General features: G+C 34.1%; 4 protein-coding genes across 6 annotated transcripts in view; 1 reads left to right on the plus strand and 3 right to left on the minus strand.

Moving 5' to 3' along the window:
* Positions 1–1728: 1728 nt before the first annotated feature.
* LOC112463313 (nuclear transcription factor Y subunit alpha) lies at positions 1729–6521 on the minus strand. 2 transcript variants are annotated; one of them, XM_025029647.1, is made up of 7 exons: positions 6032–6521; positions 4779–5082; positions 4549–4685; positions 3683–3856; positions 3389–3480; positions 3137–3281; positions 1729–3045 (listed from the first exon to the last, which is right to left on the minus strand). In XM_025029647.1, the coding sequence occupies exons 2-7, from the start codon at positions 5068–5070 to the stop codon at positions 2974–2976; spliced, it is 912 nt and encodes a 303-aa protein (XP_024885415.1). In that variant the 5' UTR covers positions 5071–5082; positions 6032–6521; the 3' UTR covers positions 1729–2973. The 2 variants fall into 2 exon arrangements, with proteins under 2 accessions (XP_024885415.1, XP_024885416.1); XM_025029648.1 differs by lacking the exon at positions 6032–6521 and adding an exon at positions 5211–5375.
* A 1030-nt stretch (positions 6522–7551) lies between these two features.
* LOC112463315 (ragulator complex protein LAMTOR1) lies at positions 7552–9487 on the minus strand. The gene is made up of 5 exons (XM_025029649.1): positions 9246–9487; positions 8855–8931; positions 8636–8725; positions 8144–8342; positions 7552–8041 (listed from the first exon to the last, which is right to left on the minus strand). The coding sequence occupies exons 1-5, from the start codon at positions 9345–9347 to the stop codon at positions 7952–7954; spliced, it is 558 nt and encodes a 185-aa protein (XP_024885417.1). The 5' UTR covers positions 9348–9487; the 3' UTR covers positions 7552–7951.
* A 125-nt stretch (positions 9488–9612) lies between these two features.
* Positions 9613–10629, plus strand: LOC112463318 (vacuolar ATPase assembly integral membrane protein VMA21 homolog). 2 transcript variants are annotated; one of them, XM_025029654.1, is made up of 4 exons: positions 9613–9712; positions 9793–9922; positions 10023–10128; positions 10329–10629. In XM_025029654.1, exons 2-4 carry the CDS (start codon positions 9908–9910, stop codon positions 10469–10471), a joined length of 264 nt encoding a protein of 87 aa, XP_024885422.1. In that variant the 5' UTR covers positions 9613–9712; positions 9793–9907; the 3' UTR covers positions 10472–10629. The 2 variants fall into 2 exon arrangements, with proteins under 2 accessions (XP_024885422.1, XP_024885423.1); XM_025029655.1 differs by having other exon boundaries at positions 9626–9712; positions 9790–9922.
* Positions 10630–11587: 958 nt separating this feature from the next.
* The window catches only part of LOC112463383 (97 kDa heat shock protein), a 9429-nt gene continuing 3661 nt past the window's right edge, over positions 11588–17355 (minus strand). Inside the window, exons 5-13 of the mRNA XM_025029792.1 lie at positions 17308–17353; positions 16567–16822; positions 16352–16482; positions 15836–16122; positions 15512–15619; positions 13932–14054; positions 13548–13787; positions 13130–13420; positions 11588–13035 (exon numbers count right to left, since the gene is read on the minus strand). Coding sequence (XP_024885560.1) covers positions 12832–13035; positions 13130–13420; positions 13548–13787; positions 13932–14054; positions 15512–15619; positions 15836–16122; positions 16352–16482; positions 16567–16822; positions 17308–17353 — 1686 coding nt within the window. The 3' untranslated portion in view covers positions 11588–12831. The remainder of the gene's footprint in view (positions 13036–13129; positions 13421–13547; positions 13788–13931; positions 14055–15511; positions 15620–15835; positions 16123–16351; positions 16483–16566; positions 16823–17307; positions 17354–17355) is intronic.

Genomic DNA, 17355 nt, shown 5'->3' on the forward strand with positions numbered 1-17355 from the left:
GGGGAAGGGCAGGGAAGATTACATGCAAAGTAACAAAAATAACAAATAAAGTAAAATAATAATATGCAAGTTGTTAGAAAACAGAATTCATATTATGTTCATATATATAATAATTACATTTTCAACTTCTATCCCATGTTTTCGGGATAAATCAATTAATTACTTGATAAATCACTTATACATATATCTATAACTATACATATCACACATTCATACCAATACACAAGCATGCTATATCAAATATAAATACTCGATATACCCAGATAGCCAAGCGTGATAGAGCATATTGAGCTAATGCATTGCATGTGTTTTCATATATTCATATATTTGCTGTAAATTTGCTGACAATTTCAAAAGCAAACGGTCCACAATATCAGTACGTTATGTTGTCTGCAATATGTCAGCAACATGACAGCAATGAACGATTCATCGTTCCATCTTAAGCATCATGATGCAAACATGACAGCAACAACACATATATAATGATTTCCATCCGTTATTGTGTATGTCATCAAGCTATGAAGTTTTTTAATTATATCTCGTTGCTAACGAAGTGTTGACAATATGAAATTGTCACAAATCCCTCACAAATTGATGCTGGCACGTTGCAATCAATTTGCTGTTAATAGAAATATAATTCACATGAGTTCAACCAGATAAGCATAATGCTGTCTCATCTTGTCCCGAGTTTGTCAAAATTAGTTGCCTACTGTTAACGACAAACTGCTTGTTGGGAACATGGCAGCAAACTCACAGCATTTGGCTATCTGGGTAACAGATTCGCCCACTGAATATTTTCAAGTTCACTGATATGCCACAAATATCATTAGCAAACATATTAATAACCTTTTTGCTTAGTTGATTTTAGTGATAGTTCCTCTAGTAATTCTTCACTAGTTCAATCATCTGATGTATAAATTGTCTCTTGTGCATTTAAAATTTGTATATTTAATTATCATGGATTAAGGAGGTATTCTTAAGGAGGTTTGAAAGGTCATAAAAGACTTCTCCTAAATAATAAAAATTTTTTGTTTTTGCGAGTTTTTCAGATACCTAAAACAACTAGAATTATTTATACCGGCCATATACGGTTTCTTTTTGCAAGATCCTATGTGACTATGATATAACATAAAAAAGAAAAGCGTTTTTGTTACTTAAAAAATAAAAATATATTCTTAAAATAACGCTAAAAGAACATGCAAAGTTTAACGTTATTTGCTTTTTTTCCCCACAAAAAATTCCCGAAAAATACCTTTTCTTACGGCCTTTTAAACCAGAATACTCCTTATAATATATATTTGAGATTGACAAATAAAGAGAAACACGAAACAATAATAAGAGGTGATAATAAAGACATCTGAAATTTATACTAGATAATAAAGAATTAAAGTTTAGCTTGAAATTTTTAATTTAAAATACAAGCAAATGAATAAAATTATACAAATAATAATCTTGTATATGTTTTAAAATATTGCGTTGTTTGAGAACCGCCAAATACTGTAGAATCAACATCTCCGAATTAGAAATATATACGTATTTACTAAGTGCACAAATATCTCGGATTTTAATAATTTTAATAATTATCTACTATTGAAAAATCAAGTTTGATTAAATAACAGTATATCTGCCATAAAAAATTATATATAGATAAATATACAGCGTTACACAAAATTACACTTTTCATATCTTTTAATTGTAACACAAATTGTATATATATATATATATATATTTATAATTTTGTGTAAGAGCGGGCGTGTATGTAGATAGATATCTAAACACAAATTTTATATATATTTAAATGTATATGCATATACACAGAATAAGCCAACAAAAATTTTCCACTGTTTTTCCAAAATCAAATAACACATCATTTTATAAGTCTTTTAATTCTCTTTATAACTCTGTCTTGTTTTTCTAATTTGGGTGAGTATTTCTCGAGAAATCTGATAATTCAGTCGGTTACAAGTAAACATATGATGGAAAGTTATTGTTGACTCACGGCGTTCAATTATATATGTATGTAAAGAGAAAAAGAAACATCTTAATCAAATCTAAAAAAATACCCAGCACATAATAATATATACAATTTATGATTTCATTCAGTCTCTCACAATATTGATGGCTATATTCAGATTCAGACTTCATCAAATTCGATAAAGAGAGAATCCATACATTCACACAGAGAATTATACGTTATATCTAATATATTCTAATACTAATTTATAGCTTATTTTCTGAAAACATGAAGATTAACTTAATTTTTCATATATTTAATTCGCACATATAAAAAAACTGTGTAATATCTTTGAGTAAAATTATCACACAAATGTAAAAGCTGCCAGATTGTGTGTGCGCGCGCGCGCGTACGTGCGTGTGTGTATCTACACAAAGTGCTTCAGAACGATAGAATAAACATTTTTTGCTAATTTAGCAATTAATTTCATTTTCCATTCTTTAATAGAAATGTTGAACGTTTATTTATTTCCAATAACACTATATATTTTTAAACGTATGTTATATTACATGTTATTAGATCATTCTTCATATTCTGCAGTTGATTTCAAATAGACCTTAGATTTTAAATTGTTGAAGTGCAAGACAAAAGTGTAGACATATTGTAATATATTTAATACAATAGTTTGTAATATATTTATATACATAGTATTTAATATTACGTGATAAGAATATTTTAATCGTCTATTTTTGCTTCTCAGAATTTGGTTTATCAATACAATGTTTGATTATTGGAAAATATCTAAATCCACCGAAGAATCTAAAGTAAATAGTATATCTGGAACACTTTATGTACAGTTTCACGATATTTAAAAATTATGCAGCTCTTTGTAAAAATTATACTTATACATCGCACCGGAATATTTACAAAATGCAGATGTTCAATATAATCATCGACACATAAAAAAGTCTCATCCTTGTTCAATCATTCCCTTTTTAATCCAACTTATAATATTATATCTATATCAAATGACTGTTCGAGGTAACAATGTCGTCATCAGAGATCATATCTCGCAGAGGAATATTTGGCTTCTGCAACAAACAATTAGAAACGGCAAATGTAATTCGCACCTCTGCGAAATCACAAGCGACTTCGATTAGAGAATAGAAACTATTATCTTACTTCAAGTACAATCGTGGATGCCATATTGTCTGTGTCGTGATATTGTACACCTACATTTGCAGCTGCTATTGCTACAGTATGAACATTATCGGTGCTGGTTGAGGTTGTGATGTGCTGGGTAATCGTGGAGTTTGCATTTTCTCTACTGGAACCATTACACTCTTATATGCGTAAAATTACCAAGATGAGACACCGTTTTTTTATTCTTTTACAAGAGAAACTTGTATTAGGAAAATACAAATTAACACTTACTTTCGTTTTTTCACTTGACCTGAATGGAAACGGCCGCCCTCACCACGAATTCTGTTCATCGCGTGTCGATGACGAGATTCGTGGAGATATTTCTGTAAAATTAAATCTTCCGTTACTTTCGTCTTTGTAATCCAAATATTGCACAAATAGATATTACAGTATGTAATGTAAAATATAAATATAGGTAATATAATTTTAAATTCTATGCAAAACTAATATTTAAGTAAACATAAAAATCTTAATTTCAAATATTTATTAAAAAAGAAACACGTGTAAAAATTGAATGATACTTACTGGCCTTTCCTTGGGTATCTTCCCTTCAGCTTCCAATTTAGCACGGGCTTGACGACGCTTCAATATCCGTCTATACTGTTTTGCGTTGACATAGAGTGGTTCTTCTTCCAGAAGCTCAGCATTAGGTAACGCTACTCTTTGGAACTGTGTTTGTCCGCTATTACCTGGCACCATCTAATTACAAAATATGAGACATGGTTAATTAATAATTGTGGCAATGAAGCATTAATTATTCCTAATTCTCAGAAAGTTTATATGTTAATCAGTAAATAGGAACACAATAGACAATGTATGCGTGTGTAAAATTTTTCTTACATTTTTTCGAAATTACTCCAGATGGACATTGATCGTTTTTCCCCTGTACCATTTATATATATATATATATATATATCCATCTGGAGTAATTTTGAAAAAATGTGGGAAAAATTTCAAGTTTCAGGACATCAGATATCATAGGCTACAGTCAACATGACGCTACAAATGCTTCGAGGCATTCCTCTTCTCTTTTCTTTCAATAAAGAAAGAAGGAGAAGAAGAACGCTTCAAAACATTTGTAGTGTCACTTTGACCGCAGCCTTAGGAAGCTATTAATAAAGTACTGGCATGAATATCGGAATACAGTGTTTACTTGGTGTTTACAGTGTATGTTGGATTTTGATAATTCTTCTCTACAAGCGCGTGGATTGTGATCGTTTTTCCCTAGCACGATACATCTTTCGGTCTTATTTTCAATAAATTGTAACTGTTCTTGATCAAAACGGATAAGAATTACGAAAGTTTATTGAAAATGCCACAAGATAGCATGAGGAGATCAATTTCGACAAAAAGTGGACTTTAAGTAAAAAAACTTTTCCATAAATTATTACCATAACGACGTTCCCGGCTTGTGAAACTGTTGACGTAGGACTGCCCAAAGGTTGTACCGGGGTCGTAGTAGCTGCAGTCGTTGCAGTTTGTGACGTTGTACCAGCGATTTGCATGAGATTACCATTAAGGTTTATTACTGTAAATAAAGGGTGAGAGAAAAAAAATTAGATAAAGCTACACGAAACAGATACATATAAATAAACCTATAAATAAACCTCACAACACTTACCCGTTGGTTGCGCTTGCTGTACTTGGCCTTCCAACTGCACGGGTTGGTAGATGTAAGTTTGTCCATCGGGAGTTTGAATGATTTGTGGGGTCTGTGGTTGCTGAATAACGATCTGTTGGCCAGTGCCAGCCAGACTAGAAACTGGAACAACTTGGATCTGTCCATTAGGCGCCGCTACTTGTATCGCCTGTGGAAGCATCATGGTTTGTCCCCCCTGGCTCATCTGAACAACTTGAACAGTTCCACCGGTACCGCCAACTACAACCGCTTGTCCTTCGCTAAGCTGCTCCATAGTAAATCCTCGCTATAATAATAAAAGAAAAAACTTTGAACAAAATATAACGTTAGACAAGACATAAAGTCGCAAATAAAAATATGTTGGAATAAATAACGCTGGATATAACTAGATATAACTGATATGGATGTGTGTACCGGTCATATTAGATCGTCATTGTCTAGGTATTCGGTCAACGCTACACGGAATTTATTACGAAGCAGTCCAGAAACGATGCGACGTGAGCGTGAGCATTAGTGGTGTTGACCAGCGATGACTGCGGAGCGCGTCGAGTCGTCGTTGTCGTCTCGCCACGTGCGATGTGCGATGTGCAATCGCGCGCGCAAGACGCGACGCGTGCGATCACGCGCGATCTCGAGGCCATGTTTCGCGAACGAGCCGAACGAGGCGAGGGCGAGACGAGGCGAAAGTGGCGAGGGCGAGACCGGAGCACCCGAGGGCCGCGAGTCGCGAGCGTACCGAGGGTGCCGAGTACCGAGCGTCGTCGACGCGTGAAGATGGGAATGCGCGCCTCGAGGATCCAGAAGGATCGCTTCGCGCGTTTCGCAGCATACGCTTCTCGGCGGAGATGCGGGCGGTCGAGGCAGCCGACGCGATCCACGATACGTACGCAGGTGCACGCGACGTCGGCGACGTCGCTCGACCGCGGTGATCCGGTGACGGGAAACCTGATCGATCGCCATCAGACTGATGAGACGCGGACGCGAGCATCCGCGTGTGGGAAGAACACGATATCGCCTCGGCCTCTCGGCCTCGGCGGCCTCAGCCTCGGCAAACATGGCCGTGTGGCGTGCGGCAATGGCTTTTTTGGCGTCGGTGAAGGCGCTGGCTCGCGCGACGGGACACGAGACACGGGACGCGGCCGCGGCCGCGGCCGCAAAATCGGGGTTAATCGCAAACGTGGGCGCGCGACCGCGCTGCGCGTATCGGGCTGATGTTTGATAATTTGTGAACTTACATTGGATATTTTCGTGGGCACTGTCCCAATTGGTCGGCGAATTGAGGACCAATGGTCGGCGAAAGAGCGTCCCCAGCTCTTGTGTATTGGTGGCACTGAACGATGCGAACTGCCAGTCCGATGGCAGTCCGACGCCGAGACGGTCGAGATCGGTCGATGCCCCTCTGCGCCTCTACGCGGATCGCCAATCGAGTTACGCGTCTCATCCCCCTCCCTTGACTCCCTTGACGCGCGTTGTTCAAAGTGTTCAACTTGCCACTTTACGCTCAATTTGCCACTCTCTCTCTCTCGCTCTCTCGCTCTCCAAGAATTCGTCTTCTAAAGAACGAAAGGGATATTCTCTCCTTTCTTTCTCTTTCTTTCAAACTCGTTGTTTGTAAATCCATTTTACGATACCATTGTAGAATCAACGTACAAGTTTATCGTTTCTCGATATTGCTCAAAACGATCCAACAATTTCAGTGGAGATAAAACAGAATACTTTAATTTGAATTTAAGAATATAATAATGTAAAACTAAGAGATTAAGAAAACAAAGAATTATCTGTTTACAATGAATACAATGTATACAATATACTTCTTGTTTGACCTTCTTTTCTATTTCAGCTATTCTAACAATCGAACCTTTTTCAATGACATGACACAATACAATTTTACCTGCCTCAAAAGTATATACCTTCGCACCCACTAACACACACGCATAGATACAAAATTTTCTCTAGGTATAAAAATATTAAATCTTCTACAAATAGAATTCAGTTTTTAAGTTTCAGAAGTGCTTGAAAAAATAGAGAAGAATAGTATATGTCTATGTCAGAAAAAATATTTTTCTTCCTTCCTAATTTTGTATTAATTATACATCCAATATTGCATAAATTAATCATTATTAACATTAGTTAATATTTGTCAGTTTTTCATCTACTTATAAATAATTATAAGTTATATTATGTAATTACTTCATGTAATTTGACATTGTTATTCTAAATCCTCTCTCTCTCTCCCCCCTCTTCCTCTCCCTCTCAAAATTTTGAAGATAATAAAGTTAAATTTTTCTTTATAATATTGTAATAACAAGAAAATTATAGTCATATAAGATTTGATTGAGTTTATTAAATATAATGATAAAATAGCTTTTTTATTATTTATATACAAAATGTCCTGCTGTTATTGCATAAGCATTAACACACTCTTTGGTCATTTTGGAATCGATTTTTCTTCTGAAAAACATTCAGACATTGATAGTTGGATAATTAGCGGTTGAAAGATCATTTTATAAATTAACTTTAAGGGTGCAACTAAATAACAAAATTATGTACATTTATCAAATCGTTCTGAGTAAATTTTCTTTTCACAGAATTTTAAGATTTAATATCATATGTTGTTAAAGATATATAAGGTGAAAGAGATGCTAAATCGCAAAAAATAATGATTTTCTCCGATATTTTTTTGTAGAAGAGCAATAGATTCAAAATTGACTCAAAAACATGCTATCAAGTGTTCGCATGCGGTAGTGACAGGATATCTTATATGTATGTATGTATTTATCGATACAATACAATAACAAGTGAATTTTACACAAAAATTTTACATGGATAAAATGTGCAAAAGACTATATGGCGCACATCTTAATTATAAATCTTGAAATAAAAAATACGAGAGAAAAATGTATATCTATTCAATAATCGTGAAGCTATTGGTACATAGCAAGCATAAACAACGGTAGTAATTTAACACTCTGTATAATACATTACATATTAGATATTAAAATCGACCCTTTGTCTTAACACAAGCTAGAGTTGTAATTCGGACTTGGGTCGATTTATTTTCGACAAATGTATCCTCTTTTAATATCGTATGATGTCAAAGTTCCAGTTAAAAAAATGAGGTGAAATTATAAATTAATTCAAGAGGCATTTAACGATCACGATAGAAACGGCACCACCAAATCTTCCTTGTGTTCAACTTTTACATCACCTAATGCTGTCACAGCCTTGTTGAGCATTTCTGTAATCTATATATTTAATGCACGTATTAATTTTCATTGCCATCAAATTAAGTGCTATCACAACAATAAATACAATAAATGAAGAAAAATAGTTTTGTGAGTACCTACCAGTTCTTGATCTTCAGCGGCGACTGGATCGGCCGCTAATATTCGTTCTGGAGCTGGTATATCTTTAAGTAGGCAAGACGCAGCCTCAGGGAGTTTAATTCGACCTGATTCTATTCTCTTTGAATACGCCCGAGATCTATCCATGTATTCATGCTGTTCTAGATTATGCGTGTCTAACGCACCCACGTCTATGACATTACTGGAAGAAAAAGATTCAACTAGAAAAAACCCGAGTCCAAAGTTCTTGCAGAAAATTATATCTTTCGAGAAATTTAATAATCTAAAGGCCGGTTCTTCCAACCTGTTGGTAAGCTAATAGTTAGATCATATATGTCTTTGTTTATACATTAGACAAAGATAGGCATTGATTTAACTATTGGTTAGTTTACCAACAGGTTGGAACAACCACCGGCCCTAAATCATATAAAAAGACCAATAAGTTAAGTCAAATATAAAAAAAAAATAAAATAAAATAAAATAAAATCCACTCACGCCGCAGTTTCATGTAAAATTCTATTCAATGCGCTTTGTTCATCCGTCTTCTTAGGCACAGAACTTGCATATTGGTTAACATAATCATCGCTGGAAAAGAGAAGCCAAAAGATTTGTATTCGTCTCATTTGTGAGTTGAAAATATTTGAAACTGAATATCTCCCCAAAATATCTACGCTTGACGACACGTGTTTGATAAACACATGTGAAATAACTTACCTATGTACTCTCGGGATATTTGTATTATTACTGACAGGATCTACCAGTAAATGTGTTCTCTCATTCGCTTCTCCACTCTGCAAATAAGAAACATTCGTAATAGATATTTAAAATATGCAATTCATCGAAATTCATTTTTGCTATTTTTTTTCTACAATCGTCACTTTCTTTATCATTCTAACATAAATATTATCGCATATGCGATATATCTACGAGGCGTAATCACCGTCGCCGAGTAGGCGGGTTAGCCGCGATAATTCTTGAGGATTGCCGCGCATATAATTACTGATAAGGTATATATATATATATATATATATACCTTATCAGTAATTATATATATATAAGGTATGACAAATACAGAAGCTATTTATCCTCAGTATGTTTTTTATACCTGCGGTCCGTTGTCCTCCTTACAAAAACTGTAGCAACATCCCATGTTTGAACGGAATCCAACGTGATTTCCTTTCTCAATCAGCAAGGTACATCCGTACATCCGTTATTGCAAATAACGGTCGTTCATTTTTTTGTTCCGGTAAACAATCGGGTGAATCAGCTGTGTCGTGGTCGCCGCAAGCAATTCTATACGTACGTACGTACTACACAATCATAACTCCATAAATAAAGGCAAAGGCTAATCCAGCCTCCTCCAGCCAGGCGCACACAATCATTCGCAGATACGAAAACTCGGCACGTGACGAAACGGGGCACACGCAACGTCCCTAGTGGAACACGTCCCGTACTATTTGGAAACGTATATAACCTATAACCTCGCTCTCGTGGTTACTCTTTACTCCGGGTCTCCGCTCCGGTTGATCGCGGTCTCGCACAACAGTCGCAAGTTCGCAACGTCACGTCAAAGTAGGTGGGACGTGGGACGATACACGAGATATATATATATATACGGAGAATCGATATTAAATTTATCTATATTTCAGCAGAATTTATTGCCTCTATAAATTTGATATTTATGTCGATATCAATTTTTCTAATTTCACAACCTTGATATTCATCTATATACACCTACCTACGTATCTACGTACGTTAGTCGCCATCATGTCAGAGCAAAAGGTAAGTTTGGTATTAAAATAATATGTATTTCTGCGTATATAAAATTATTTATACTGATAAAGAAAGTATACCAGCTCAATATATTACTTTCTTGTTTTAGGAAGTAACAGAGCTGCAAGCGTTCAAAACAGTCTTTTATCACAGTGTGGTAATACTCGCGCTACCTGTGATAGCGTTCTTCACAAGCAAAATTTTTCTCTTTGATGGTACGAAATATATATGTGAGATATATACGTGAGAAAAAATTATACGAATATGCTGTAACAAACTTACAATTCCTGGCGCAACTATTGAAAAGAAATTTATTCCTCCGCGTATCTCTTTTGTAGAACTCTTTATCTTACAATTGAAATATTCTGCTTTCTTCGATGGCATAACTAATAAAGTCTTTGTAATTTATGTTTAGGTATATTAGGTCTCAACAATGTGCCAAGTAACGTGTATTCGGCTGGCGTTGCAGTAGTAGTGTTACATGTTGCCTTAGGAGTTTTTATATATAGAGCATACTTTGACGATCGATCAAAGATATCAGCAATTAAGAGAGATTAGTTCTTTATTATTAAGTACACCTTGGTGACCATACACTTGCAACATAATCACAATCGACACAGTTGTTTTTCGGATAATATTAAGTGACATTGTCATTGTAAAGTAAAACTTTGATGTGTTGTTACAACGTTTGATATATTATATATATATTTTCTTTATTCCTGCCTTAGTCAAGTTCAGCAATCGGTTAAAAGCCAGTTGCAATTTGTCAAAATTAGCAATTAATCCTATCTGCGCTATATAATTCCACATGGAAATGAATTCTTACGAAGCAACTTACATTCCACAATTCCTTCAAACGTTACATATTTGCACACTTCAAATATGCTGTTTAATGTCCATACAAATATTAAAATATTATATATTTCCATGTATAAACAATTGTTCCATGTACAATGAAATCATGTGATGCATAAAATATTTTTTGATAAAGCATAGCTTACTTTTATCTCGATTTTTTCTTTTTTTTTTTATAAAACACAAATAACAATGACAACACAAGGCGTTTCAGTGATTTTTGTTTGTTTGAAGTAGAAGATAGGTGCCCATATTTCCCTTTGTATACAAAATTTATGCCCATTGTACAACATATTTATTTATTCAAATTTAAATTTACAAAAAAAAAAGAAAATATTTTAAAACCATTTAAGCCATTACATGAAACAAGTGTATATTTATTAATATATGAATCGATTAATTCAAATTTAATAGTCACAATATGACAAAAACGTTACCAGAGCATCCGGTTAAACAAAAATGCTGTTAGGCATTTCCATTTTCTTACTAATAAATTTATGTAATTCTTTTATTTGGAACGTAATAGCTAACCAAATTTCAAACTATATTAATTTTTAATATAAATTTATATGTATTTATCAGATAAATGGGGAAATGTGACAATTTATTTACACGCGTTATTAAAAATTGAGTAGAACTCATTAAATATCTAATTCATAATATCCGGATATAAGACGGATATCAAATAATTGCTGGACATATAAACGTAAAAATAAATGTAATAATTCATGTGTTATAAATGTGCGAGAATCACAAATATAACAAAATGCGTGATTGCGCATGTGAAATATATAAGAAAATAACAAAAAACGCATTGTGTGTGGTGAAAACTTTTATGATTCAAAAAAGCCAAGTATTTTTAACACTCACATTTTTTACATCTTCCTAATAGTAAGTATACTATACATATGTAATAATTTGCGACTCTTAGTTGCTAAAAGCGACGTGGGAACTGGGAACAAAGTTAGGCGTAAAAATGAAATATGGACCGCCTATCTTGCATATTCTAGGAACAACTAAATCTTCGCTACAATGAATTTTCTACGTGCCGCGAAGTAATATAGAAATATAAATATCATGAGAGATAAAGAAATATACTATGTCATTGTGTAGATGCCTACAAGTTATGTACAACGATATATCTAGTTGAATTACAATTCTCTAGAAAGTGACTTTTGCACTAAAAACAATGACTCAAGTCCAATTGAAACTAAAAAAAAAAAAAAAAAGAAAGAAAAAGAAAAAGAAATTGCAATAAATTCTTGTAACATCTTTATAGATGTTATTCCCAAAATTAAAACAGATTTAGCACAATTTCAAATAGTGAAATATTAATTTTTTCAAGTATCTTAAATGCAACAAAAAAATTTGACAGTATTTGCTGTCGGCTGTGAGAAAATGTTGGAATGAACAATTGTATTATTAAATACATAAGATCGCCAGCGACATTATCTAGTTCACAATTTAATTTTATCAATTAGATCTAACTTAGCACTCACTTTATACATTAAAAGTCGCAACATATTAATTCTTTCTACTGGCAATAGTTTTCGAAATCCTTTTTAAACATCTATTCTGTGTAATTCAGTTATGTGCATTTAAAAGATTACTAAAAAGTTGAAAAGAAAAAAAAACCTTTAGTCTATATAAAAAAACTTCCATAGTTCGAGGCGATCGTGCTTCTCTAATTTATCCAGATTATAATTCATTTGCAATATATATCATGAATGCCATAACAAGCTGCTTTTAACTAAAAGATTATTTCTTTCGCATATTCCAAGTTTCACAAATTTATATTATTTCTTTCGGTTTTGCGCGATAGGCTTACGCTCATGATTTTATATATGTATACCATTAAATAGATTAATTTACCAGATTGATAGATGTTACAGAGAAAAAAGAAAAAAACAAAAGAAACGGAATAAACGACAATAGTATGTGCAATCAAACCACATGTCAGGCGCTTTCGAGACATAATAAACACGATTTATCCAAATGAAATATTTCTTATTTCAATTATGGTAGATTTAATATTATTAAAAACGCATAAGTTGCGGTGACCGTTACTCAACATCCATTTTTTCTCCCTCTGTTTGCTGCTGCTGCTGCTGTTGTTGATTGGATTGACTGTGATTGTTACCTTGGGCATTTTGATTTTGGTTATTTTTCTGTTCATCAGTAGGCTTGTCTTTTGGTTTTTCCTCCTTGGGCGGTTCTACTTTAGGTTTAGGCTTATTGAGAATAGGTAGTACCACACTGTCCAATGCCTAGATAAACAATAAAAAAATAAGTATGTTAAAAGAAAATTGCTTATACGATTACACATACGCACATACACAGCTGATTTTTTTCAATGCTTACTTGTTTCTCAGCTCGAATCTGCGCTACAGTAACTGGTGGTTGTTGCGTGCGAAGTGTACTCGCAAGTAGAATACGTTTCTCTTCCAACCATGTCCATTTCTCTTGCACAGTTTTCTCAACTGTTTTCACTTCTTCCTCTGTTAAATGAGAATATTTGTCATCCTTTCCATTTGACATTTTTATTTGATCCAAACTTTTCTTAGCCAGTTGTAATGCCACTCCTAATTCTTCTAATGCGTAAGATCTCCCTTCAAATTCTGATCTCCTTTCCTTTATTGGTTCCCCTTGAGACTAATAAAAAGAAAACACGGCGCATTTAGAAATTATGATTTATAAAAGTAAGTTGTTGGAAAATAAAGAAAACTTATATGACACATAAATCATTAGATAACCGATAATATTCTATTAAATAACATACCTTCAAGCGCGTCAATCGCTCCGAGTAAATCTGTCGTTGACAATCTTCTCCTTCTTCATAGAGCCAATTTTCGGTATCATCTAATATACGACATAGCGCTTCTTTATCCGTTTCTGTGATGAATGTAGCTAATTGATCCTCTTCGGACAATTTAGCGCGCAGGTCATAAACATATTCTTCCAAGGCATTACGCGCGTCAACTCGCTCTTTTTCCTGTTTATCTTCAGCAACCATTTTGCCCTATTCACGAACAAAATGCATGCAATTATGTAATGATTCAATGTTATACCGACAATTCTTTTGCTATAATTGAAGACAAAATAATACAACGTTCATACAAGTTGCATAACGTCTGATGTGAGATTTATATCGAACGATACATACCTCTTTTTCTACTGCGGCATCGAGATCTCGCGGAGATAGTCCGCAAACATTAGCTTCAATAGGTAAATCGATTGTACGAATGGGAATCTTTTTTTTACTTTTATCGTCGCCTTTATCATCCCCCTAAAACAGAAAAAACTTACTAAATATTTATCAACATATTCTTTTCAGCACTGCATTTTGCACGAACCTATAATTAAAAAAAAAATCGTTTTCAAGAAAGCTTATTATTCGATCATATTTCTCAATTTCCAAAATTTATTTAGAATTTAACAAATAAGCGTCCCACGCATACAAATGTTTAATAAATAGAGAAATTTCATTTATATGAAATTATTTACTTACCTTTTTATACATATAAAATAAACTTTCTTGAAACGTTTTCTTTTTTGTGTTTAACATAATTTTACAAACACTTTTATGTTTGTGCCTAACGTAAATATATTAAATCAAGTAAATAAAATGTGTACAATAATAAAAAGAACTAAACTGGAATTCAGGTGATGACAAAGATGAGACAAGGATAATGGGGTATACACTTTCGTGTGTAGTTTTGAATCCGTATAAATGTCATCTCATGTAACAGAGATGGAATATATATGTAAATAGATAATTATAATCTACACATTTGTACATTTATAACGTACTAAATTATTTTTTTCTCTCTCTATACGAATTGAAAACTGATCAGTGTTGCCTGCCTTTATACTCTAAGAATATTCTGCTATATACTGCTCGATATAATGCATTTTCATTAGACATCACTGTCTCTTTTCCTTCTGCGACTCAGTGTATAGAATAGCAGAGCAAGACAGACAGCACGGTTGTAACACAGCTGTTCTTGGACCCATATGCATTACCAAAAAATGGTTGATAAAGGATTACATAATGTCACTGGCTATTATATATTACGATGTTACTTGATATTAATGATATTTGATACATAAACGAGCAAGCTCAATCTTTCTTTAGATCTTTATAATGCCGCTAAATAGCCGAGTTTGCAGAAGAAATCGACACAGGGTTTAAAACTTGAGCTTAAGCCAAATCATGCATTTGATAATTATAACAATCTCTATCTACTCTTATCCTATTGAAAGTTTCTGTGCATGAATGTAAATGATGGAATTTCTAAATTTTAAAATATAAAATAATTACATTATAAATTAAAGATATCAAGAGTATACTGTTTTAATAAATAATTTCTCTCACAATTACTTTATGTTAAAATAAAGAATGTGAATCAAATTAATTACTAAAAATAAAATGTGCGTGAATGCGTTTAATGTTGTCAAATTGATGGCAAATATATCGCTTGCGTTATATGAGACGATTGCAATTGTCGTGCATTTATTGTTACCATGAGAGGACTGCGTCAAATCGATTTCCGTTTCAAAATAAGCGATAATGCTAGCGTGGTAGAAGGTAAAGAATATCTAAATCTATCGGCCCTAAACACGAAGGAATGCTCGCAGTAACTCACAACAATGCAACGATCAAGAGCTTAGAATTTATCGCACACATATGTCTCAAAATAAATGTATGCGTATGGGTCCAAGTAGAGATAGTATGCCCCGTACCGAGCTGAACCAAGAGAGAATCCTGGAGGAGTAGGAAGGGGCAGAACCCCCAGCACCTTTTCCACCATCATCAGCATCTGAGTTCCGTCGTGTCTTATCCATGCTCACCTAAACCACAATAAACTCACATAGTCATGCACCTGAACGCTGACAATGCACAAGATCGCACATCAGTATAGAATATGATTCCGAACTTTACATATTCGATATACCGTGACGTAATATTTTTATTACTATAATAAATCAAAATCGCGATAATCTATTCCAACGCTATCATTGCCCCTTTTTTTACAAGCTTTAAAATATTACAACCAAACTACAAACCTCTGGAGCTGGTGGTTCGTTAGCCTGTGCATCTTGATCAGATTTATCTTTTTTATCTGTCGCTTGTGATTCGACATCCATACTATTCTGTTGTTGTGGTTGTTGTTGCTGCTGCTGCTGTTGTTGAGCCTCTTCTTCTTCCTTCTCTTGTTGAGTCGGCTCACGTTTTTCGATAAGCGAAGCCGACGCAATGGTTAAAATGCCGTTTAAATTCACTCTTACCTTTACCTTGACTTTTGCTGATTCACCTTCAGGAGTAGGCTTTACGTTCTTTATCGTGAACGTTCCTGCGTAAAATATAATTTAAGATATAAGAGAAGTGTAAATAAAATACATAGCCTCTCTATCCTAAATTCAAACGTTTGAATGTTTCTTTATAATATTAGGTTGGCCAATAAGTCCGTGCGCTTTTTTACTTATATAAATTTTACTTATAAAAAACCGCACGGACTTATTGGCCAACCCAATATTTAGAAAAAATTATTTTAAATGAGAAAAACAAAAGTAAATCCATACCAATATATGTTTGCGGATAACACGGAGGCGGTACACTGTAACTAGCAGTTAGCGTGAACGGACTCGAACGATAAAACGTCAACATTTTTGAGAACGGCACAGGATGATTATGTCCAAATACTTCCATTTCGCTGAAAAATAGAGTTAGGAAAAACATTTAATTTTCATCAGTTACAACAGGATATTTATAGGGGAATTATAATTATATTACATACCCTTCCTCGCCTTGAGTAGCATCCCACGTCAATTTCAAAGGGTATGGTTGTATATCCGTAACAGAAAATTCACGGACACGCACGGCAGGGCTGAGCATAGCACACTGTAACGCGCAACCACGAGCGACTGCCTCGTCTTGATTCAGTGTTGTCGATACCGGTCGACCAAAGACTTCCTCTACTAAACGCTTGATAGCAGGAACGCGACTTGATCCTCCCGCCAACTCAACCGCATGAATTTCCTCTAGCTTCAATTCTGGTAAATTATATATCCTCATTATTCAGAGTGCTGGATAGCTATTGTTAGCGCAAGCAAACAAAAGATCCAAATTCGACTGGACTTGCTACTCACAATCAGTATATAAGAAACTAAAAATTTTTAATGAAAAAATATTCCACTGTGATAGAAACAAAGTATGGGCAAAACATTTGATAACATAAATTAATTAAATTCCACAATAATTGGAGAATAAATAAATTAATAAAGCGATAACGGTATCATTCCTTGAAGGACAAAGAATTCTCCGAATAATAACAATAAGTAAGTTTTGAGAACAAGTCTAATCCTCCAGAGTAAAAAGCTAGGTAATGGGCGTGTACAGCCTCTTCTCGTAAAAATCGCAACTGTAGCGAATTTAATTTGGAGATTTTAGCCAACCCAGGACACAATAAGAAAAACAATAGCACGAAAGCAATGGTGATCGGATCGTTCACAAAGTAGATTTTCTATTGCAAACTTACTCGAATCTGACAAACAACGCTTAAGTGTTTTCTCAACACGTTCAAACA

This window comes from Temnothorax curvispinosus, unplaced genomic scaffold (genome assembly GCF_003070985.1).
Source record: "Temnothorax curvispinosus isolate PA1 unplaced genomic scaffold, ASM307098v1 QBEX01013138.1, whole genome shotgun sequence".
Taxonomy (NCBI): Eukaryota; Metazoa; Arthropoda; class Insecta; order Hymenoptera; family Formicidae; genus Temnothorax; species Temnothorax curvispinosus.